Source organism: Hermetia illucens, chromosome 4, assembly GCF_905115235.1.
Source record: "Hermetia illucens chromosome 4, iHerIll2.2.curated.20191125, whole genome shotgun sequence".
NCBI lineage: Eukaryota > Metazoa > Arthropoda > Insecta > Diptera > Stratiomyidae > Hermetia > Hermetia illucens.
Window position 1 is genome coordinate 172,972,479 of NC_051852.1, and position 25,391 is coordinate 172,997,869.

General features: G+C 36.9%; 1 protein-coding gene across 5 annotated transcripts in view; it reads right to left on the minus strand.

Annotated features, from left to right (window-relative positions):
• LOC119655267 (serum response factor homolog) overlaps positions 1-22,387 on the minus strand; it is a 95,827-nt gene extending 73,440 nt beyond the window's left edge. For 2 of the 5 annotated variants that reach the window (XR_005249893.1, XR_005249894.1), the window contains exon 1: positions 20,573-22,366. Coding sequence is in view for 3 of the 5 variants with exons in the window: in XM_038061078.1 (XP_037917006.1) it covers positions 20,573-21,160 (588 nt within the window). In the remaining 2 variants the exon portion in view is untranslated. Of the gene's footprint in view, positions 1-20,572 lie in introns of all 5 variants that reach the window. The other 3 variants (XM_038061078.1, XM_038061080.1, XM_038061079.1) reach the window with 3 other exon arrangements.
• Positions 22,388-25,391: the final 3,004 nt, after the last annotated feature.

The window sequence follows — 25,391 nt, forward strand, 5'->3', positions numbered from 1 at the left end:
TCTTTCCTTAAACATGTCACTGATGCCATCTACTTGCTCTCTCATCAAGTCATGAAACCTGGCCAAATAGCTGAGCATTAGATCGAGCTAAGTAGAGTTGGACTGAAGATAAATACCAACAAAAACCAAGAGTTGTCAATTTGACGAGTCGTCGCAATCTCCCTATTTACATTAATGAGCAGAGCATTGAAGGCGCTGATCAATTGGTATATCTGGCAAGCGTCGTTTTTGCTGAAGGTGGCACGGAACTTGATGTCGCTCGACGTATTAATAGCACTAGATCTGCATTAGATGCGTTGTCCAAAATATGCAACAATCTCAATACCAACTGTATTGCTATAAGAGGGCAGTATATGTATAGTTGTTTCCACTGTTACTGGAAAGCTCCAAGTCCTCGTCAACACTTGCGACAGAGGAGTGCAAACTTTGCAAGTTCTGGAGGGAGTTAAAATTTATTTCAGCAATTCAATGCAAATTTTACAGATCGTTTGGCCATTAGATTCCTGCAGAAGGAGCAGGAGATAATTTGCGGTTTCGTCAAGGGATGGGTACTAGCCCAAAACAGAGGGATCCGTGGAGCACAAGTAATGAGAGTAAGTTGTAAGTTACTCTCCTATTGCCCCGGTCGAAGCAAAGAAACAGGAACTGGCAATATTTTCTAACCAAGAGAACTGTGAGAAAATTGAATATTATTCAATATTATTCATCAACAGGGAGAATGTAACGACCTTGTACGACAGAAGACGGATATATGAGAAGCAAAACCTATACATTAAGGACAAAAATGTGTTGGTATTATACATCAGAGTTGGTCATAGTCATAATCAATGATTACATGATTATGATTCAAATTACATAATTATATGATTGTAATCGTAATCCAACTCTCGTGAATACGAAACGCAAGCAGAAACTACCGATTACGTTCACTGAAATTTCAGAGTAATGTTTTATGAAAGCATAACTGTATACGATGCATCGAAACAGGCACAAATATGTTCTAGTTGGAAAAAATTCTTTGCATATGACAGTGGTTGAAGACCTTCTTATAAAATACTCATCTGCCCATTGATCATTGAATCTACAGGTTGCCACTCTTCACAAATTGCACTTTTAAATACTTGGGGGTTCTTTGAAACAACACCAAAATTTGAAATTGATAGACCAGTAGCTTACTCCAAACTACAATTTTATTTTATTATGTATATATATATTTCGGGAGCAACTTACTCCCTTCATCAGTACAAAGCTACTATCAAAATTTACAAAAAAAATTTAACAAAGCTAGCTGTGTAGCTTTCAACATTTTGTTTTCATGTTAAAATGCCGTTTACATTTTTTCTTTAAGATGATCACAGTGCCCTCTAGCGTAGCAACAGAAAACACCTTTTTCGAAGATTGGTGTATAAGTAGTCGAGGGTGCTACGTCCGGAGAATATGGTGGTTGCGTCATCCAAACCCAAGCAGTGATGAAGACGATAAACAGTCCCCGAAATATGCATATTTGCGGATAATAAAAACATTACACCACCTGATTTGCAAAATAACATAACCCTCCAGGTGTACCGCACCATTGTGCGCCCTGTCGCTCTCTGTAGTCCCAGTATTCACAGATAATGAACGACCTACGTGGTAATGGAGACGAGAACGTTATGCTAGATCAGTAGTCTGATTCACTATGGTTATGGCCTAAAGGAAGATATTCATATTCAATATGACTAAGCACTCGTTATGAGAAAGGCGTCTCCCATGTAATTCATGCTGATGGCAACTAACTAGCTAAGATTGGCTTGAATATCGAAGTTGATGGGAAACAATCGAAAGGCCCAATGGAACAAAGACGGCTTTATACGTTAGATTTTGATTTGAGAACTCCTCGACTTCACCAGGACCAAGTTTACGATCGAAAGAAGTGGCAAACTCGATCTAGACGAGCTGATCCCACTAATGAATGGAAGAAAGGTTAAAGAAGAAGAACAAACAACAAGTAAGTATCCGTTTTCATTTTGATGTAATATACGTTAACATCCCAGCAAATTATATAAATTATCAGAATGAGCGACAAATATGACAAACTAAACCTATTAGAATAATTTACTTTGTTCTAACCAGTTATTGTGACACTATTAGGATCTAATCGCGGAATTTTTCTTCTTGACGTTTTCCAATCCTATTCTATCATAACTCAACAGGGGCACTCGGTGATAACGTACGGCTTTTTTGATTCGCAAAAGTGGCAAAAGTAACAAATCCACCGCTGTACTTCCTTCGAACGCAACTATTTGGCGGCAAATTTTAAAAACCCAGACACCATACAAACTGAGTTTACAACAATTTCGCGAAACAGTAGAATCTAAAGAAATGAAAGATGCCATTGGAAAAACAATCAAGCAACGTTACTTTATATATATTTTTATATATATAGCAAACAGTTCAGTTTTATATATCACCATTGTAGCATATTGTCATCGTCTTTGAAAACGTATTCACACAATCGATTGGTGTGATATCGTGGTCGAACATATGTTCGACAACACAAAGTTCACTTATAAATATTTAAAATCCTCTCCAAGGAACAAAAAGGAGCAAATCAACAAGAGCCAGCGACTAAACGTGTTGATCAATGGAAAAGATGCCGCCATCGTGCCAATTCACGCCACGCCAGTCTTTTAAATTCAACTGAATTGCGGATATTGAGAACAATAGTGAATTCAATAGAAGGTATTTGTATCTTGCGATCATTTACTGAACGTGTGTATTAAGAGGGTATAATCGATGAGGATGACATTCGTTTTTAATTCTTTCTACTACACATCTGCATCTGTTATCAACAGACAAGTTTTTCACCACGAATGATGAATGCACTTAAGCACTTATTTTAATGAAATGGTAACTATCATAATCCCAGTATCAATTACCTATTATTTTTTTTTAAGAGCCATTTATGAAAATTATTTGATCTGGAAAATACTGTATTGATAATAACTTCATACGCTTCACGCTATCAGTTAAATATTTTTAACAAGCGCAAAGAAGTTCACCGAAAACAGACACAAACAAGTCGGAGTATCGGTGGCTGGGTGCTTGGGGTATTAAGGTTTTGTGTTCATCTTATATGAGGAGTTTTCTACGTTTCTCAATTGATACGTAGCACAGAGTAGACAAAAAACCTTCTCATATGGCCAAACTCCAAGTTATACATATTGAAGACATAAATATTGTGCTCACCCTAAACAAACAAATATTGCCCATTACCGCAGACTGATGATCTGAATGCTTCGGCTTTACTTAATGAACAAAAGCATACGTAAATTGAATACCGTTGGTACTAACCTACGTACATATCTACCTTAATTAATTGGACACTACCCGAAATTTCATTAGCATATACATATATATGTTTGGAATAACTGATATACAAATAACTAAAAAAAGCCAAAAACGGAAAACTAATATTTTCCTATGGTCCCCCCCAAGTGCAATCAATTCACGAAAAATACAAAAATTTGACCTTCTATAACTTGCTGGGCTGGGTTGCTTTCGAACTTTTCAGGATTATGGTCTATATTATCTCTAGAGTGAATATAAGTGGAGTTTTCGGGTAAATTTCTAAAATATGGTAATATGCTGTTATTAACTTTATTTGAGCAGATATCGGAATGGGATGTATTTTGAGGCTTAGACTTCATGTAGATAGATCATTCCAATTTTTTTTTTATTTTTCGGGAGGATAGGTTCTGATAATTAGACCTGTTTCACTTTTTGGGGTATACATTTTGAGTCTTCACTTTCCTGTGTTTCAGCCAATAACCGAAATAAGATCATTTTCGAGAAGTACTAATTGAGCTCTTTCATGCCTAAATTCTGTTAAAAAAAATATATCCCCATTTTGCATATATGAAGAGCCCCCTTAAATCCAACATAAAATTATGCTGCTCGTTATCTGTGAGGCAGTTCAGAGTCCACATATTCTCATCGAATTTCGTGATTACAGTTCCAGCTGTTTTGTTTTGTTTCCCAAAAAAACCTTCAAAGGGCTGGGAAAAGCAGCTCCTTCATATATGGGGCCTTAGAATTATTAATTAATTATTCTCGTCAATTATAACGTCAGCATTTTAATGGCATGGCTTAAAATGCAGGAAATTCGCTCGAAATTTATAAGTTTGAACTGTTGTTTTTCCACAAAACTGGAGTATTATGCACAATACTGCTACGTGAACCTTCAAGGAAAATCTTAAGGGGGGCTTTCCGGCGAATTTCAAAAAGGTAGTAATATATGTGCTACTGAGTTTATTTGAGCAGATACCGGAATGGGGCATATTTTGAGGTGTAGACTTCATATAAGCGCGTCTTGAATTGCAAATTTTTATTAACTAATTTCATTCATTAGACATTCACCACATAACTAGTTAATACATGAATCAGGCATCCAATTAGATCTATGAATTTCAATGCACCAGTTAATTCTTCTTTCTCATAAGATTCAACATTACAGTTGGACTCGCCAGCAACTTAAATCCAATCATTTCCAATGCATTGTCATCGGTAATAAATCAAAAAGACACTTCTGTATGAGAATATTAACTCGACATTACCTGCTCTCCTTCAAATTATGTTCATGTTATCAAAAAAAAATTAACGCTATCACCCAAGAAAATCGTTTGTCTCACTTTTTTCAAGAAAATAAGTGACTAATTGTCGATAAGTCTTAAGTGGAGTCAAATGTACCTTCTCCGTTTAGGTCTAGCCTCCGAGTTCAGACAGTCTGGATGCCGCTCAGCAATGTGAAAATTACTCTGCTGTGTCGACCACACATTTTGTATTGCCATGAAAGGAGCTTTTGGCTCTGATGAGAAATACGCTCTTATTTATGTTCCAACACGATCCAATGAGTCTACAAGACCCTAAGACCTACAACTCTAACATGAGAAAGCCCAAGAAATAAAGCCTGGGATACATATTGACCGAAAGGAACAGAAATGATTTGGAGTTTTGATAATCGTAATATGGTACGAATAAAATATGTAAGTAATTGCAAGTTCTTTGATGTTCCGTTCATTGACGTTGACGATAAACCGCCCATTTACAAGCACGAAAACTTAACAGACGAAAGAAAAATTTACTAACGAAATTCAACCCACCCATTGATCAAATGGGATCACGGATCGAGGATGAACTTAAAGAGAGTTCGCAGCAAATTTTAAAAAATATTCATATTAATATATTATTAACTTTATTTTAGCAGGTATGGAGGGTATTTCGGTGCCTAGATGCCCTACAGGGGCATCGTCATTGTTTTTTTTATGTTTTTCTGATGAGTACTTTCTAAAAATAACCCCTTAATTTCAGCGACCCCTTTATAACCTTCTCACTCCTGACTACATGACTATATTCAGCGAAAAAAAATTTTACACCACACTTTTGCATATATGGGGCATGGGTGGCCGTTCACAGCTCCTATCTTTCCTCTAAACTTGGTATTAATCAATACAACCGATATTGAGAAAAATAGGTATGACAGGCAGACAGACAGTAAACCGATTTTAATAACGTTGTGTTTTCAATAAAACCCTAAAACACAATTAAATTAAACTAACCAAAGGCAGATTGTGTATACACTTTTGAGAATAAGCTTTACAAATTTAATACCACATATCATAAGTCAGACAATATTAAAATTGTGGAAATTTTATTCAAGTAATTTAACAAGCGAAATTGCATTATTGAAAAACCGTACTGCAATTAGTTTATTAATTGTAATAGGACAGCTTCTGTTCTTTTTTTCCAATGAAAACTAAACTACAAGAGAGCGGGAAACCAAAAACGATCATTTAAAATTTGACAATTCTCGTTCTAAACACATCTTTCATGACATGATTAAATCATATTCAATTCAACCAACATCATCTGAAAAAATCTACTAATTGTGAACCAAAAAAACCATTATATACACGAACTGTCGACATCGTGAATTAATTAAACTAATCTCATTCTCAAAGTCAAATACCATTTAAATTTTCGTACGGGAACCTCTAAGGTCGCGATACATATCGATTGTAATTCTAAATACAAATTACCTGTTGTTACCGTCAATTTTTTTACCTGTCTACCATCACATCAATCGTAAATGGGCCTCTTCGAAGTTCAAACATATATATGAGGAGATGCTCCCAACGCAATATGCAACCAATCACATATGTTCCTGGAAACTTATTTCTGTCAAAAGTTTAATGCAATCAAAATTCAAAGAACAATTCCCAATTGAGTTCTTTCATAAATAATAATAAAATTCACATTTCCTAGCCATAGCACCTTGCTGGATTGGAAAAAGGAGACGTTAAGCACCCACATGTCCTCATATGGTAACAGCCGCGGCATGTGTACTTCTCTTCGGAAATGTACGAGTATGTATGTGAACAAGCTGACGGAACCCCATCACGTCGCTGCTTCCCTCCTTCACATAAATGAAAAACGCCGTCTCGTTGATAACTATGTAGCTTATGAGTACTACAAGTTTCCGAGGAAGCAAACATAGAAATTGAAGAAAAACCCACAAACGAAATCTTTAGTATAAAATAATATTTTGTAAGCGGCGGCAGTCTTCGCATGCGTTGACAAGTTCAGATATCTCGGCGGGTTTATCATCAATTTTCAATTAAAATTTATAATTTGCAAGTAGAAGTATTTTAGTTTAGCTCAGAGAAATGCTTTGCAACAAAATAATCAGTAATATCTCCGTAGATACATGAGACTTACGGCTTCTGAACTTCATTTTAATTGAACCAATGGGTTATACAGAATGAATCGTACTAGCTTCATTTATTAGCAATGTAAAAATTTAACAAATATGAATAAATCTTTATAAAAAACCATGCACACCAAACGTTTCCGAGGCATATTGTCCAATTTGCGAATTTTAGAATAGCAATTACCACCCCACATATAATAATCCCATTTTTTTATTGCGATTATCTATTCGAGATAGTTAGGGACAGGAAACATTTGTTTTTCATTACATGAGAAAATCATTGTTACTAACATTATTCGGAGGAATATTGGACTTTTTTAATAAACATTCGCTTTAGCGCTATTAACCTTAAAATAAAACACGGCTACCATCTTTTACCAAATTTATTAATTTGTGCAACTAATATATTAAAACTTTTAGGTAAAAAATAACGTATCTATTTTTATATTATCGATCAAGGTGCTCATCAAAATTTTAGAACAGTGGTTAGATATTGTCTTCTATTTGTAGTTAAGTCTAAAATTGATAGACCGGTAGCTTACTCCAAACTACAAAAAGCTGCTTTGTACTGATGAAGGGAGTAAGTTGCCCCCGAAATATATATATACACAATAAAATAAAATTGTAGTTTGGAGTAAGCTACTGATCTATCAATTCTAGAACAGTGCAAATATAACAAAATCATAGTAACCTAGAAGAGAGTCAATGCAAGCACAAAGCCAAATACACGCCAAACCAGAGTCCAAATCAGGAGCACGAGGTCGAGGGACTCATACTAAACCCTTAAAAATAAGAGGAACATATCTTACACATGCTAATTAGAGAAGCGATAATCAAAATTGTAATGGTTTTTGTCTCATGAAAAACACAGCCCTTGCTCTAGTTTCATTATCGTTTCTTCTTATATTGTGTAAATAATGTCTAGGGCAGCCGTCATCTGAATCATCCATGACCAAAATTGGGGCTCAAACGCAAAATACAGTTGTTTATTGGGGTCCAAAGCCACACTCCCATACTATACGTTATCTTCTAGAGGCATATGTGATATGTGATTTGCAGTTCATGATATTAGCGCAATGAGCTAGGAATTTTCAATTGACTACCAACGTACCACAAGTAAAAAGTTACAAAGCCGGTAACGTCTAGCAAGTATAACATTATCGAAAGCCTTAGGAGCTTCGTTGAAAGAAAAAATATTTTGCAGATTTTCCAATACCTAGGCTTCCACAAAAGTGTCGTTCCTTTTTACAGGAACCTGCCACCCGCTTCAGTTCATAAATTCTTCGAATGCTTTGAACTTTGTATATTGATACTTCCCTATGTCCATCGTGTAACAGTGAATTCATTTATTAGATTTTCCCACACACAATTTTTTATTTTATTTACTCTAGCCTAGTTGATGTTTTCGTTATATTCTCTTGGTGTTTTTGTTATGATCAGCCTGCACAGACGCGATGACGGAATCGTCTTCGCTAAATATGGTTAATATTAGTAATTATCTGGCGCCAATTTTGGTGAGCTTTCGAAGATTGCGACTAGTAGAAATTGCGTAGGATCTGTACGCGGTTGATTTTGAAAGATCAAATATCTTTGGTTATTTAGTTCGGTGTCACCAAATCGATAAATATTTACAGTTTCTTATGTAAATTTATAGGAATATTTTCTATTTTGTCCAGCTATATTTTAAATAATTGCATTTGATAACCTGATTATAAAGATGAAGCTTTATCACTAATCACTGGCAGTTACAATATCAATTCCGCAGCAACTTCTTATTTTGAGAAACAATGTAACCGTAGATCAACATCCTCATTTAGTTGCAGTGGCCGATATGACGGCATTTTCTCGGGTCAATAGCTATTTTCTATGTGTAACCGATAACGGTTCATCCGAAATCAGAATTTTAAAAATTTTCGTTAGTATATCGTATTATCTTGCCTTGAATTTGCCAAATTCCGAACTTTTAAGAAAATGGTGACGGTTTTATCAAAATTTTTACTTTTTCGAGGATTGTATTCATGAAACCAACGGAGGTTTTCTCTCCCGACTCCGTTATGTGTCTTCTCAAAATTGGATATATTCACGGAATACAGATTAAGTTCCGGACTTATCCTTTATTTCTAAGTCAACTCCCAGCCAGTTTTCTGCATAAAAAAGCACCGAAGGTGTGAAGAAGTAGATGAAACCCTTTCTTGACCGAAATTTGTAAAAAAATGGATGTTGGTATATATATCCCTTTAGGATTTATAGTCTCCGAACCGATCGCCATGAAAATTGTAACGTAAATATACTTTTACGAAGAAAGGGTTTTTACCCTGTATATGTTGCTCCAGCTCGCCTCTAGGGGGCGTTGCAAACATGTAAATTGGTATATATATGTATTTTCCATGGAAAATAGTTTGGCTTTATCCCAGTTGTTGTAGCTCGCCATTAGATAGCGCTGCGACAGATAGCATGCATTTGAATATTTCCACTTTACTCCATGCGGCAAAGCATACATATACACATAATTACGTAAATTAAATACCACTGGTACTAACGTGGGTACATATCCATCTGGATTACCCACTGCCCAAAACCTGTAGTAACATATACATATGCACATATCTGTCTCGAGTAATTTGATGATGTACAAATAACTTAAAAGATCCAAAAAGGAAAATCGGAATGTTCCCAGGAGGATGATGATATATTCACTTCCAATACAAATTTTTTACTTTATAACTTTGATGGTAATAGTTGGATAGCTTTCAAACTTTCCAGAACCGTGTCTTATACTATTACTTATACTGATACCAAATGAACTTCTAGGATGAACTTAAACGGGGTTTTCTGGCCTAAAATATGATTATATGCCATTATTAGCTTCATTTGAGCAGGTCCCGCGAAAGGCCGACCAAGAAAATGCATACAATGTCGTTACAAACATGATCATCGGATTGAGTTACCGCAATGTCGTCCAACTATAAAAGACAATGAACGGCGTCTTGCGGTAATGGCGACGAAGATGTTGCGTTGGACTAGTGGCGTGACACGGTTTGATCACATCCGATCGTGGAAAAATTTCGAGAGAGGCGTCTTCGATGGTATGGTCATGTAATTCGTGCTAACGAGAATTCACTTGCCAAGATTGGTCTGAACATCGAAGTCAATGGTAAACGACCAAAAGCAAGCCGAAACAACGGTGGCTTGATACGCTGGATGGGGATTTAAAAGCCACGAGATGAAACCTAGATCAGGGATTCGATAGAGTTAAATGGCGAAACCGGTCACGACGAGCCGACCCCGCTTGTGAACGGGACAAAGACGAAAGATGAATTTTGAGGCCTTGATTTCATATAAATGCCCCATTGTGATTTTTCGATTAGATAGATTCTGAGAGTAGAAAAAGTACAAATCGGGCCCTTTCATTTGATATGACTATATTTTGTAAAAAAATGCCCTTCTCATGCCATGTGAAGGGATTCACAGACCATATATTCTCACCAAATTTCGTGACAACAGCTTTAACGGTTTCGAACTATACGGGTGTGACAAACAGACAGACGGATAGTTGTCTCGTATCGGTGATATAAATACAAAAAAATAGTCATATCGTGTCGGCCACAATGGAAAACGACCTTAACCTTGTTCAATCCTTTATGAAACGTAAGACATTGAAAATCCAACGCCCTCCACACTGCACCACGTAAATGATTGAAAGTAGGATGAGATATCTTTTTCTCCATTCCATTTTCCATAAGGATATACTTCAGTTTTATAGTTAATAATGATACGACTATAGCAATGAGATAAGCGAACACAAACATTCATTATGCAACGAGAATTCGAATCCGGGCAAATGAGATCGGGGTGCTGATCATCAACCAATTCGGTATTCACATAATTCTTAAAGATACGCTTGTTAAATAAATTCAAATAAGATCCTACGTTTCTATAGCTTCTGGTTAGGATACACTGGAATGCATGCTGTCGCAAATTTGCAATAATTAGGAAATTGCATAATTTCTAACATGCTCTTTTTAAGGTTTTCTGTAAAAAAGCGCATTAAAATCGATTTAATGTCTGTGAAGATATTTTTAAGGACACTTATGAAAAGTTCATGTATGTATATACGCTTCTAAATAAAAACTATCAAGTTGATTCTGAAGTATGTTATAATCGTTTTCTCTACAATGCTCATAAAACTAATCTAACATACGAGATCTAACTTGTTGTTTCGTGTAAACCATCTAATATTGAACTTGATCAACCATACCTATCGAATTTAGCTTGAACATTTTTAACACCTATTGATGAGCCCAACTGAAGAAAACTAATTATGATAATAAATAAAATAAAATGCGTAAAGGAATCATATAATCACTGCAATACTACATACATATATGACTAAACAGAACTAAAAACTTTACCGCAATAATCAAACTCTATGAATATTGTCTGGTAAGGGCAACTATGAAGAATTAGCAGATAAAGAGACTTACGCTAAACAATGATATCAATCGCATTTCCGAGTGGAAAACGTCAGTTACAAGCAAATCCTATTAGATAAACGTGCAGCCCAGAGAACTATTAAGCCAAGCAATTTATTTAAAAATGAACTGCGATTCAAATATCTTCTTTTGAACCAATCTTAGGGCCCCATAAATCCAGATAGTATATTATATGGTATCAAAAAATTATCACAAGTATAAATAGTCGTAGGTGGTAATAAATATACAAACATCTTTTTTCACATTTCTCACATACCTCAACTTCGCTCATACCAGTGTACTTCAAAGAAAGAATCACTAGACTTTTTTTTGAATTTCCAATGAACAAACTCTCAATTACACACAATTGCATTACAATTCAAATATACTTGAAGAAGAAGCAGATAAACAAAAACAGTAGTCTTAATTTTCTAGTCTTCAACATCCGGTCCAGTAATTATTGTCCAATTCCAAAATCCTCATCTCGTTAGGACTATGACATGACACATTTTCGGGATATATTTAATATATATGTAATCTAAGAGGAAAAAGAAAGAAGTAAGAATGGTAAGAAAGAAGGCAATATGAAAAAGATAACAAAGAAAAAAGCTGATGATGAAAAGTCCTCAATTAAATGCCGCCCTCGATCAAAGAAAAGAAACGAAACAAACAAATCTATGGAGGAAGACAACTGTAACTAATCAATCAATGGAATTTGGCCAGTCATTCATAGATAACTGGAGTTCGGTGGATTCTAATTACATTCATAATTACCAAATTCAACAAATACCTTTTAGTGTTATGGGGACAATCCAATAAATATATATATGACTTCTATCCAAACTTCAGTGCAATTTAGCATTTTAAAATAGGACATTTACATATGAGGCAATTTTCAGAGTTTCAAAAAAAAAAAAAAAAAAAAACACTACTCAATTCATGCATAATACGAGTACATTCTAACCAATTTTTAAACTATATCGGTAACTTCATTGTGAAAAGGTGGGTGCTATTATAACCAAGTACCTGTAGACAATAGAACAATTATCAAATCCTTCTTACAAAATTCAAGCATCTGTCCAGATGTTAGCGGCAACTATGTACATATCACTTGAAATATTAACCTCTTTTTAGCTACTTCATACAACTTCCATGCAAAGGTGAAAACATAATAAACACTTGCGGGGGGATTATCCAGTAAGCCTTCTACAGTCGACAACTTGTGACCCGTTTGGTATCCGAATTATTGAGGATTAATTTACTAAATCAGTATCGTCAACAAGAATTGATAATTTTCCCCAAATGTTGCTTAACGATTTGTGCAATTGGCATAGAAATGACTTTGAGAGGAAAAACAAAATCAAATTATGTACTGACTAGCAGTTAGAGCTCAATTAAATGTTCGTATTACGAATTGATCAGATCCTGTCTCACGCGATTATACATTCATGCTAGCGCCATTGTTTTTTAAGGTTTAAGGTAAAACAAAATTTTATTAAATTCAATCCAATGACTATGTGTCCATCTCTCTGTTTGTCACACCTAATTTACTCGGAAACACTTATTGTACTTATTGTCTCGAAATTTGATAAGAACGTATGGTCAGTAAATGTCTTTGCATGCAACGAGTGGTATGATTTTGTGTTAAGTTTAGGTCCCCGCACATGTGAAAATGAATGAGTAATTTTTTTTTTCATTCAGTGATTTTAACAACTAATGCAATTTCCAAAATCAATTATAGGATAAAAGAGCTAGGACCCGAAATGTACACAACGTAAAGTGTGACAGTGCTCATTTTCAGAACCTATCTATTCAAAAAATGAGGAAGAAATCACAATGATAAGGAATTATGTATATGGAATATGTGCTCAAAAAAAATTAATATGGCTATATTAAAAATTTATCAAAAAAACTAAAATTTATCCTAGAAGTACAAAATTTATCATGAGTGCAAATGACGCTACAGTAGAATCCAGATAATTCGCATGGTCAAAAAACTGCCGATTTAGGAATTCCCAATTATAGGGAGTATAAAATAAAGATATTTAACTCTTGGGTCGGGCAAATTTGTGTTAATTATCCGGAAATACGAATAATCCTAAGATCATTAACTTTATTTGGGCAGATATTGGAACGGAATGTATTTTGAGGCCTAGATTTCATATAGATGCATCACTGTGATTTTTTTTTCAGATTTTTCAGTTGGAGAAGTTGTGAAAACGAGACCTTTTTCACTTTTTGGGGCACACATTTTGTGCCCTATCTCGCCTATGTTTCACCCAATATCAGAAATAAGATCAGTTCCGGAAAGTACTATTCTTTGATTTGCTACCCCACATGACTTTATTCTGCGAAAAAAAATTACAACCCCCTTTCGCATGTATGCCCCCTTCAAACACAACATAAAATGGTGCCACTAGCTGCATGTAAAGGGGCACGCAAACTACGTGTTCTCAACAAATTTCGAGACAATCGGTTCAGCCGTTTCCGAGTAAATCGTTTTGTTTCACACAAAACTTTAAAAAGTCTTTTCTAGTGCCACCATAAAAATTGTTCAAAGGAAACATGGCCAAGATCCGAAGCTATTTCATAATATTTCGATCATTCGTTGACGACTGAATTATTCGAGAATGGAAAAAACAGCCCGATGACGTACCAAAGATAACAGGTTTTAAGTGGCAGAGGCTGTTATTCTCCATATTCCCCTCACAAGCACTGAATAAACGTCAATTCGAACAGCCTCAATTCAATGTTGGATAATACAAGTAACAGATAGAAGTGGTGCTATAACTAGCCATGCCAAATCCCTAGTCGCTAGTTTAAGATAAGTTCAATCCTTTCAAATGTCGTTTATAAATCAGCAGCCATTCACCTACTACATGGAGATGTTTGGGAAAAGTGCAATAAGCACGCCAATGGTTCCAAAATGAAAAAAAAATCTATCTGATAGAAAACAAGATCGACGTTCATAGTTCTCTTCGGTAGGCCTGACGAAAAGATGAGTGGAAACGGAGGGTAATCCCTCATGCCCCCATAATTTTTTTTTCTCCCAAAACTATGCAATTTTTAGCACGGCCCCGTTTTCCGGAAAATATTCATCCCGGGACCGAATTTTCTCACTACCCCCTGCTGCCGCCCCCTATTGAAATTTCATCTTCTTGTGGTATATATAATTATTAAGTAATTATAAGGATCCTGCACATAGGACACTGCGAGGTACAGAAACAAAACTAGATAGATACGAAAGCGAGCGTACTTTCTGATGATTTAAGTATGGAAGTTGATGCAAAGGTGGAAACTGTGAATCCCCTCGTATACAATGAGTAACATCGTCGAGTCATACGTTCAAAAGGGAGGGGTAAATTCACGTATATAGTCATGGAGGGTGTCAAAAGGTTTTGATTAATACTTTCCAAAGCTGGCTTCACTTTTGACATTTGATACCAAAATGGGAAAGGTGAGGACTTCTTTCATAGACTCGAAACTAGGAACAAACAACGATTCAGAAACTAGCCAACCGAAAAATCTGAAAAAAAACACAAAAGTGACACTATATAGAGTCTATTACGTTATTACATTTTTGAAGAAAGTGGCTTTATCCTAGAATCACCGACTTTTGTAGTAATATAGGCTATATTATAGAGTAATGTCCTATCAAGTTTAGTGGAAATCGCACTATTACTAACAAATTTGTAATAGGTCAAATTGTCTCTTGTGTGCAAATTCCGAAATACTAAATGCATAAAAATTACGAGCTAAGCGCAAATGCGGCAAATGTGGACTTAAATAATCTTATATATTGTATGAAATACACAAAACCCTTCAAATCTGAAGCTTTCGGTTTCCCGAATTTTTAAGATTGTGAGAACAAAATCGATTCAGTGTTTGTCTGTCACATCCAATTTATCCGAAAACGGCTGAACATATTACCACGAATTTTGATGAGAAGGTATTTCATGTTGAGTTGTTACTAAGCTCTCGATACATGCTAACAACGTTTTTCACAAAATATGTATGTGGAATATCAAATGAAAGGGTTCAATTAGCACTTTTCGAAACTGATCTTACTTCTGATAAAGACATGGAGTGATAGCTCGAAATGTGCACCCCAAAAAGTGGAACAAATTTAGTTTTCAGAGCCATCCAGCTGAAAAATTCACGTGACTCATCAAGTCCAATAATTCAGAGAATATAGTACAATTCTCTGGTAAAGTAGTTTCCGTACATAACATAGCCATTCGTAAACTTTGAAACTCGGCGTTTACATATCCATAACTTTAAACATTCAGTAAATGACAAAATACATGAGTCATAACTCATAAAACTGACATTTTGGCCAACCAATGCTGTGCACGAGTATTTTAGTACAGGTCTTACTTCCCTATTTCCATCCATCCATCCACCCATTCATCCATTCGCACTTTTTTTATAAAACCGAAGTATATGCTACATGGACATACCCAATTTATTAGACAAGATCAAAATATTTGCTTAAGAGCTATTGACTACGAGATTTCGTTGTCGTCTTTATATCAAACAAACCGATAATTTCGCTGTTTCTATACTTTGCAACTTTCTTGAATTATGATCAATTTCTTCTAATCAATGGATCGATCAGTTTATTCATTCGGTCAACTGATCGGCAGATTCAATTTCAGGGGCCAACTTCAATATTCGGATCTCACATAAACTATCTAAATCCAGGCGAATCGTGCAATGCAAACGTTCCCTATGACTTTGATTATTTAACCTTTTGGGAAATGTGTACGATAAAGTATTCGAAATAACTGAACAGGCAATTTTCGTTGGGAATATTAATCGTTAGAGTGGCATTTGGATGGATATAGGGACGTTGGCTACAAAAGGTCAATGGGATGTGGGAATATTGGTTCAATATTAGAATATCCATCGAGATCGAAATTACAATGATGATGACTTAATCGAGGGCAAGCATCGACGTTAAGACAGTTGATGTGATGATCGCCATTTGATTGACAGGATTGATGATTTAAAATGTAAAGATAACTTTCGAGAGAGAAAGACGTATGAACTGCAGGCTCGAACATTGGGAATCCAAGTTATTGTACAGTATATGACGAAATTGCACGGAAGCAAAATAACTCTTAATTTGTTTTTGGTATCAACGTCTTCGTGAAGGCCGCACAAATAAACGATAATTCACGAAAGCAAAAGTAAAACTGAAGCAGTTCAAATATGGAAATTAAAAGTAATGTTAATGAACGCAGTAGATAATTGAATCCTTTGAAATAGTAATGTGCAGCCTTAATCAAAATTTGCTCTCATCCAAATTCAGAAATTTCGATGGCCGAAATAGTGGGTCCGAATCCTAGTTCAATCATGGACGTTCGTACACCACTTGAGGTTTACCCGATTGACTCTTGTACAGAGCATGAAAAAAATTAGAACTGAGACATAGTCTCATCAATAATAACGCGAAACAAAATGATGTGGTAGTTCCACACTTCCTGAAAGAAGTGAGCTAAAAGCATATACGTATATAATTGTAGGGTGCCTTGCCAGTCAGAATTCCCAGTCAATGAGGAAGTCGAGCTATTTAATGACTGATTGATAAAACTCATTATTGTATCAGCTGACCCCAAGAACCTTTTTTACGACTCCGCGCCACAGGCTGACATATCGATTTTGTCGACACTTACGGCCTTGTGCCTATCAATAAGTGGTTTATTAAATTTTTTTTTCTACATTTTACAATGGGAACAGTAAGACGCAAATCTACTATGTTCTCATAACGTGTCGCCATTTGTTCACTATCATTGACAGCAAGCCGTTTCCTGCGAAATCATCCCACCTCAACATCGGCTGTTCATTGCTGTCTTGCGAATCAAGCCAACATTGAAGTTTAAAGTGGAGCTCTTCACTCTGTATTCTGCCGCCAATATTATTTGTTTCTTATTGCAAATAAAATGCGGGAACTTCCAAAAATAACTTTGGACATACGGAGATCCGAATACTAAACTCAGAACAAAGTTATCTGTTCATCGCGACACTGATATACAAAGAAACCCTCGTTTCCTGCTTTTATTATGCATAAACTTATATTTTGCCTATATATATAAAAACAGCCAACAGAACATGGCATCCGCTTCTATTCAAAGGCTCCACACTTACATCGGTTCCTTTTCATTGTGTGACCCAAGGAGTTTTGACGGGAGCTGAAACTTGGTTAAAACTCTCTGCTACTCATAGTACTGACGAACGACAAATTAAAAATTTCAATGAATTTAAGAATTAGCAGAATTAAAAGAGAAATTCTTTTTATCTGGCGTTACTTGTTATTTTTTATTCTACGTACAGTGAGCAGAAATGAAATCCAGACACCGTCGTATGACATACATAAATGCTCAGAAAGGGGGTAAAAGGAGGTGTATGGCTTTTGTTTTTTTTCACAGGAACGTTACAGTCTGTCGGATACAATGCAAAAGTAATCAACGGAAAAAGACAAAATAAGTCTTTCTTATCGACGAAAAACAATAGAAACTTTATTTTCGTATACAAAATTGAAATCCGGACAGTGGCAAAAAATCTTAATAGCGACATTAAAAACTTGATCAGACATTGGCATGGATTTGACTAAATGTTGGATATATTCGGCTGGAACAGCTTCCATCAAGTATTTTTTGTTCGAAATGGAAATGTCACGAAACCTGCCGTCGACATAATCCGGCAGGTTCTCAATAATATCGCAGTCTGAAGATTGTGGAGAAATTTTGAGTAGCTTCGGACAATTGAACACTGCCGCCCGCGTGTTTTCCACGCATTATGATTCGCACTGTTTTGGCGTAGCGTGAATGTTTGACAAATACCCAAATCCTCTGCGTTGGTATGCAAATTTTTTAAAGATATCAATGTACGCATCCATATACCTCTCCACAAATACCACATTTCCCACGCTGTCCGCCCCGTGTCAGCCACCCTACCATAGCACTTCTAACTTTACTGTGATTTTCAGATTTTTTGACTACAGTTTTCTGTTAGGATTTTTCTACGCTTTTACTTTTCCATCGCAGGAGAATACAATAAATTTAGACTCGTCGACGAAGAGTACATCACCTCAAAATGTTTAACCTTCATAAAGATAGTTCTGAGCAAACTCAAAACGTTTTACTTAATTGACTTCATTAACACAAGTTTTATTCCGTGCGAAACCTGAAACACATTCATGGGGTGCTAGGGTAGGGTGGCTATTACGGGGCGGACGGTGTAGCCAATGTGGACTTCGTGAAGGGTATATGGATACGAATATGTACATTTTTATTTAAAAAAAATCTACATGCCACCCCCCTTCTAAGCACTTATGTTTGTATTTTGTACGACGGTCTGGAATTCACTTTTACTCATTGTACATCGATACTTTGAAAGTCATGTGCCTCCTTCATTAGTGCATTTTACAATCTATCGAAATTTGAGCAGCCAAATGCCTCTAACACCCTGAAACACCTCGCTCGCGGAATATCGACACATACACAGTAATAGAAAACTGTACCTGTCCCTTAGTTTAAAGAAAAAACAAACATTCTTTTATTATCAATTGTAATGCATGTACGATCCCAACTAATCTGTTTTGCATAGACTCACACAAATCGGCACCTTTGGTGTCGATTATGTGTGTAAAATTAATTAAACCAAAATATCAAATAACAAAAAAATCACATTTGAAGGGCGAAAATTATCCTTATAGGTAATGCGTGAGGAAAATCACTCACTGAAATCTCGAAATTTCTGAACCATCCTAGAAATTACACTAATTACATAATTATGAGATTTAAACACGAACATCAGATTGAAAATAATAAGTACAAATGGGCAAAGGAGAATTTAATATGCTACGACCGGCACTTTACATGCTGAAAAGTCCAAACTATATGAAATGCAATTTGGAATTTGGAATAAAACTGACGTATTGCACCGAGTAAACTTTATATCAATGAAGCCAATCAGCTAAAGCGATTTAAGCTTGCGAAGAAGTACCTTTTTGAAGATCAAACATTTTGGTGTCCTTTCTTCCCTTCCCTTCTTTTTCGGCAACTCTAAATTAATTATAATCTCCAGCGATGGAAAAGTAGAAGCGTGGAGAAATTTTAAGGGTAACCTTACACAATCAGTATTTCAGTATGTAATTCAGACAAAATTATGGCAAAATGATCGTTTAGGATATTTCTATGGCAGTGACTGATAGAGTAATGAATATTTAATTTTTTTAAAAAATTTGTCAATCCAGCTGGATTGATGATGAATTGAGTGTAGTCCAATTGTCATCATGTTATTAATCAGAACATGACGTTCGGATCTTTAAATGATTGCAACAAAATTGTTTTTTGTTGTCTTGTTTATACCATCAGTTCATTTTTAATGGATGGCAATCAATGGAGGAAATATGGATGCAAGTGGGTGCATCGATATTTGAAAAAAACGATATTTAAAGAAAAATTGGATATACGTCAAACATTAAAGATGTACTAAAACACTGACTCGTAACAAAAAACGTGAAAACACGCATTTGGTTATTGTACAATTCTCCGAAAGTAGCGACAATAAACCACGGATTACGATATTTCTATTTTCATGTCATTATTACAATTTGCTCTATCCGAATTTCAATTTTGACTACCAAAATAAAATTTCTTTTGTAAGTCGCTCTCATTATATCCAACATACTCTTGTAGAAAAAAAACAAAATAGATACAAATTGTTACCTCCTTTCTGAACAGTTATGTATTTCTTACGACGGTGTCTGGATTTCAGTTTTGCTTGCTGTAGTAAGGTCACCCAAAATCGAAGAAATTAAAAAAATATGCTTTGTATTTTGAAATGTTAAAAATGAAAAAGCAGATACTTTACGAGTGTCACAACACTCTTCCACCCTAAAGAAGCCCGAAATATTCGTAGACAAATTGATATGCACATAATTAAATTATTTTCATTGTTGATTTTCAACGTTTCCCACGCCATTATAACACCTGCGTACTTCAACGCAATCGAAAATGTGGCATCTGGCAGGGCCCTAGAATCCATATCAAATGAATATGCCTAACAGATGATCTGCAAACGTCAATCACTCGCACACCACTCCAATTGCCCTCGTCACTACACATTCTGCAAAGCAATGCCCCTACACACATTCAAACTTTCAAGCTGGGGAAATGCCCACAGAACATTGCTCATGTTCGAAACGTCATCGTGACAGTCGTCAGCATAATACCGAAACTCGCAATTGCAAAAACGCCCAATTAGGATATCAAAACAACTTGCAGCCATATCATATGCTTACGAAAACCCATTTCCTCGCAGATAATGCACACACACCACTTACTTTTTTCATGATTCCAGTTTTGCGCTTTGAAAACGTTGTGTATCGTCGCAGCTTGTTGTCGATATATTCCATTTTGATTTTAACACGTCCCTTGGTCTTCTTTCCATTTGCAGGCGGTGACTTTTTATTCTGCAGGGAGGTGTAGCCATCGTCCACTCCGTCCGGGACGTTACCGCCACCCGAACCCGGCTGTCCACCCACACCCCCGCTAGCACAGCTTTCTAGTCCTTGGAGCGTCTGTTGTGCCGTCATTCCACCAGTACTCGACCGATGGTGGTCATCATAGCACTCAGAACTTGTCCGTTTCACACCGCGAGACTGTTGTCCACTAACACCTAATGTCTGACACTGTCCACTACCCGCACCCGCGTTTCCTGAGCCACCTCCGCCCGCATGCCCCATTAATCCACCTCCTCCGGACGATGTCCTTCCCATTGATTGTATCAATCCACCGCTCGGCGGACGCCCTGTCGCCGCCAATGTTCCACCAGGGTTCCCATAAAGGTCAGCTGGGTCAGCCAGGCTTAAACCAATGCCGCCCATACTATAGTTTAAGTTGTAGCGCGAGTCACCCCGCGACGGATCCATTCCGACAAAGTACTCGTCCACGACGCTGACTTCCGGCGGACTGTCCTGGATTTTCGGATAAATTTTGAAGGCCGGGGATGGGACTGTGCAACAAGAACAACCTAAGACCACCTTCCGACAGGAGGTCACCGACAATTGAGCAGGTCAAACGACGCCAACAGCGAAATCTCCACGTCTTAGATTCAAAGATCATCCGACACAAACTCCACTAACGAAACACCAACAACGATAAAAAGTTTACAAACGTCAGCCAATATCTTTTTCGCTTTTCTCAGAAGGCTATCAAAGTTAAATCTTCAATCGCGGCCTTTTCATGCAAAATCCCCGCTCGTAACAAACTATCGACCGGCGAAGTAACTGCACAATTACCAGTTGTAAATTCTCCGCTTAAACACAATTAGTCGCACGTTTGCCAAGTCTCGTCGAATCCTCGCAAGTGTACACTTCATGCACTTTCCACCCGCACGTAAAGAACTCGCGTTTCGCTCGGATGCACTGTTTTGACTTTTCACAGTTGCTTCTCGTTGACGTTTCCGCACTTGTACATTGCCGCAAGTTCCCCTCTATTATGTTGACACTCTCACTACCGTCTATCTTTTTAAAATGTTCGCGTTTGAATTTTCCAAACAGTTGTAATCCTTGACGGTTGCGACGTTGGGCTTTCGTTGGCACTTCCTTTTAAAATTAGCCGCCACAGTCGATAGATTTCTATGCGAGACACTCAACTCAGCCAAGATGCCGCTTCATACCTATGTCTGCAATAGATTTCCTTTTGCGAAATTACCACCTTAGCCAAGAGAACGCACTTGATTTTTTCTGACACCTCGAAAAAGATCGCGCTTGTCAATCGCCGCTTTGCTGTCACGCCGCACACACAAATAGCAGAAACTTCCGCTCACAGCTGAACACCTGAGTCGAATAAGATTCCAACTGGAGAGCGCGCGCAGATTAGCAGCGAAACACTCCACTCCCGTTCCTTCTGTCCGTCCCTCGCTTCTATCGCTCCGTCTGCACAGGTCAGCACAACTTACCACTGCCTCGTATTCAACTCCAGAGTGACTGCGACAAATCTATATTAACCTGCAATGTCCAATTGGAGTCCAGTAACACCGCACTGGAGAAACAAATACGGCTATCATCCCATCTCTCTTACAAGTTATTTCTTGATTATTGATTGCAGATTTTTATATGATGTCATCTCCACCGAGGCTTTTTTGTTTTGTCTCGCTTTGCTTCAGACTACACAACATTTATTCAATTTAGTGGGTAGCAATGAGATGGAACACGATAATAGCGTTGGAGTACCCCGATATGACATTATGTGGGAGTGAGATGCAAGCGAAATATCGATTGCGAGCCAAGTAAATAATGGGGGTAGTGGTAAGAGTGTTCTATTATTTACTATTCTCGTGTGTTTTGACCCAGCCTGTTGGTAAAATAACTACCTTGCAAACTCCTCCCAAGCGTTCCGGTCTCTGAAAGAAGGGAGGTGTCTTTTGGGAAGATAATCATCAACTTAAAATGTCAATTTACATAACTAACCACACAACTAGCCCTCTCCGCAAAGCTGCAAAGGATTCACCGCGTCACTTCCGTCTCGTAAACGGTGGAAGGTCTAAATAACCTAATAATCGTGGAAGGTCCAAATGACCTGATAATCCGCCACTCAAGTCCAGAAAATAGTATACCAACATTTTCGGTAACCTTGTAATATAGACAAAACAACTATAGAAAGTTTGCTTCACTACAAAGTCGAAAGGAACGTCATAAATACTAAAGCCAGGGTCATAGGGGTAAGCGTAGGCGGTGTGATTATAGATCGCCAATCCATACCTGGTTGACCCTATAAGTTATAGTGGTCTCAAAACAGTATATGAAGGCTAACCTGGAAAATCTTAAAAATAATGAGAAATGGATACGAAATTCCTGAAGTCCTCAAGAAAATAGCTAAAATAATCCTCCTCTCATACAGAGAGAGCTCCCAAAGGCTGATGACAAAAAGTTAAATGATTTTATTACATTATTCAATAATTCAATTATTATCAAAGTTGAATATATTGGATTCTTGCCGTCCAGTTCTCAGACTAAATCTATGGAATATTGATGCAAAAAAATATGAAATGGAATCAGGATGAATAGCTCAAGGACATTACTTAACTAGTTTTATTTTTGAATTGTGGGATCTAACCGTGTATACATTCAGATATCATATCAAATTAAAATAGAACGAACACATCAAGTAGATTTTCATTTCATAGATTTCCATTTTTAAGGATTTGTTTTATACAAAACATTAAAATCATGGTTTGAATTAGGAGGTAGTAAGTTAACCGGAATTTTAAGTGAAAGATTTACCTTTGAAGATATTTTTCTTTTTTATTGGCTAAAATTATTATATTTTGTAAGGTATACAAATATATATTTCAGGGACCAACTGTCCCCTTCTTCAGTGTTTTCTCAGAAGACATCTTCCTGAGGGACAGTTGGTCCCCCCGCAAGTTGTTCGTGCTCGCGTGTTCTTACTGGGCTATTTTTTTGAACGAACCCGTTTTCTTCGTCGTAGCTTTTTCGGCCATTGTGAGTCTCTCTTCATCTTAATGTCTAAAATTTTTAACAACCCTATCCATTCTTGAGTGAACCTGGCCAGTAAATTATGCATAGAGGAGAAGGTCTAAATTTGGCCCCTGCTGGTATTTTGGCCCCCTACGATTCTACGCGACACAAAACAGCCACAGATAAAAACGCCACTGTGCAACAACCACAATCTTAACAGCTGTTTTTTCATGTATCCATATGTCATTTAAATGACAAATGGTAGAGACAAATTCTAGTTTCTGTTCTTTGTGTTCTTCTAACTTTCTTCCAAGAAGATATTTGTTGTCGGTATTCCTGTAAATGTGGCATGTTTAAATGGTGTTTTGTGCTAAAAAGTTTTTACAGGTTCAGCAGTATTACATATCAAGGTAATGCTGAAGCACGGCTTACTTTTCGTTTTATTTTTTGCTTTTTTTTTCTGTGATTGCATAAGTCTAATATGGCCCCCCGTTCGGTTTCGATTATGGCCTCCGGGGGCCATAATCGATGTTTGAAACACAAAAGTATTAAAGATTGCTGTATTGTTTCCTATAGATGCCCCGGAACAGCATTATGTTAACCGTAGCCAAAAAGAGGAAAACATGGGACCCGGAACAAATGAAAAAAGCTATAGATGCAGTCAGGAGTAAGACGATGGGTTACAAAAAAGCCGTAAAAATGTTTGGCGTACCGAGGACTACATTAAGAAGGTTGGTGCACGATCTAGGAGAGTCTGAAAAAATTGTTGAAAAACCGCTAGGCAGGAAAACTGTACTTCCACCTAATACAGAAAAGAAACTCGTGGAGTATATTCTTCTAATGGAAGCGAAATACTATGGTCTAACACGAATAGATGTTCGGCGAATGGCCTATCAGTTAGCTTTGAAAAATAACATACCCAACAATTTTACAAAGGAAATAGCAGGGCGTTCGTGGTTAGACCTTTTTTTACGAAGACACAAACACGAACTTTCTTTAGGGAAACCATTAGGAACATCTTTTGCCCGTGTTCAAGGCTTTAACCGTGAGGCAGTAAAGGAATTTTTTGAGATTTTGAAGGCGGAAATGGAAAAAATTCGATACCCTCCTGATCGCATTTTCAACGTTGACGAGACCGGGCTGACAATCGTTCAATCTAAAGTTCCTCAAATAATTGGGAAGAAAGGCAAAAAAACAAATAGGTGCTTTAACTGCTGCGGAACGAGAATCATTGATGACCGTGGTTTGCTGTATGAATGTTTCCGGGTTTTTTATACCACCCATGATGATTTTCCCCAGAAAAAATTATTCCGATATACTTATGAAAGGAGCTCCGCATGGTGCTATCGGCAAAGTCCACCCATCCGGCTGGATTCAAACGAATTTATTCACCGATTGGTTTCGTCATTTTCTTTCTAAAACAAATCCAACTAAGGAGTTGCCTGTACTGTTAATACTCGACGGGCATTACAGCCACACTCGTAACATTGAACTTCTGGAGTTAGCTCATGAGAACTATGTAACAATAGTTACTCTTCCACCTCACACCACGCATAAATTGCAGCCCCTGGATAAAACCTTTATGGGGGCACCAAAAACCTATTATAGTGAAGAAATCCGAAATTTCTTGTTGCATTCCGATCGGTAGCTTAAACCCTACGATATCGCCGAATTGTTT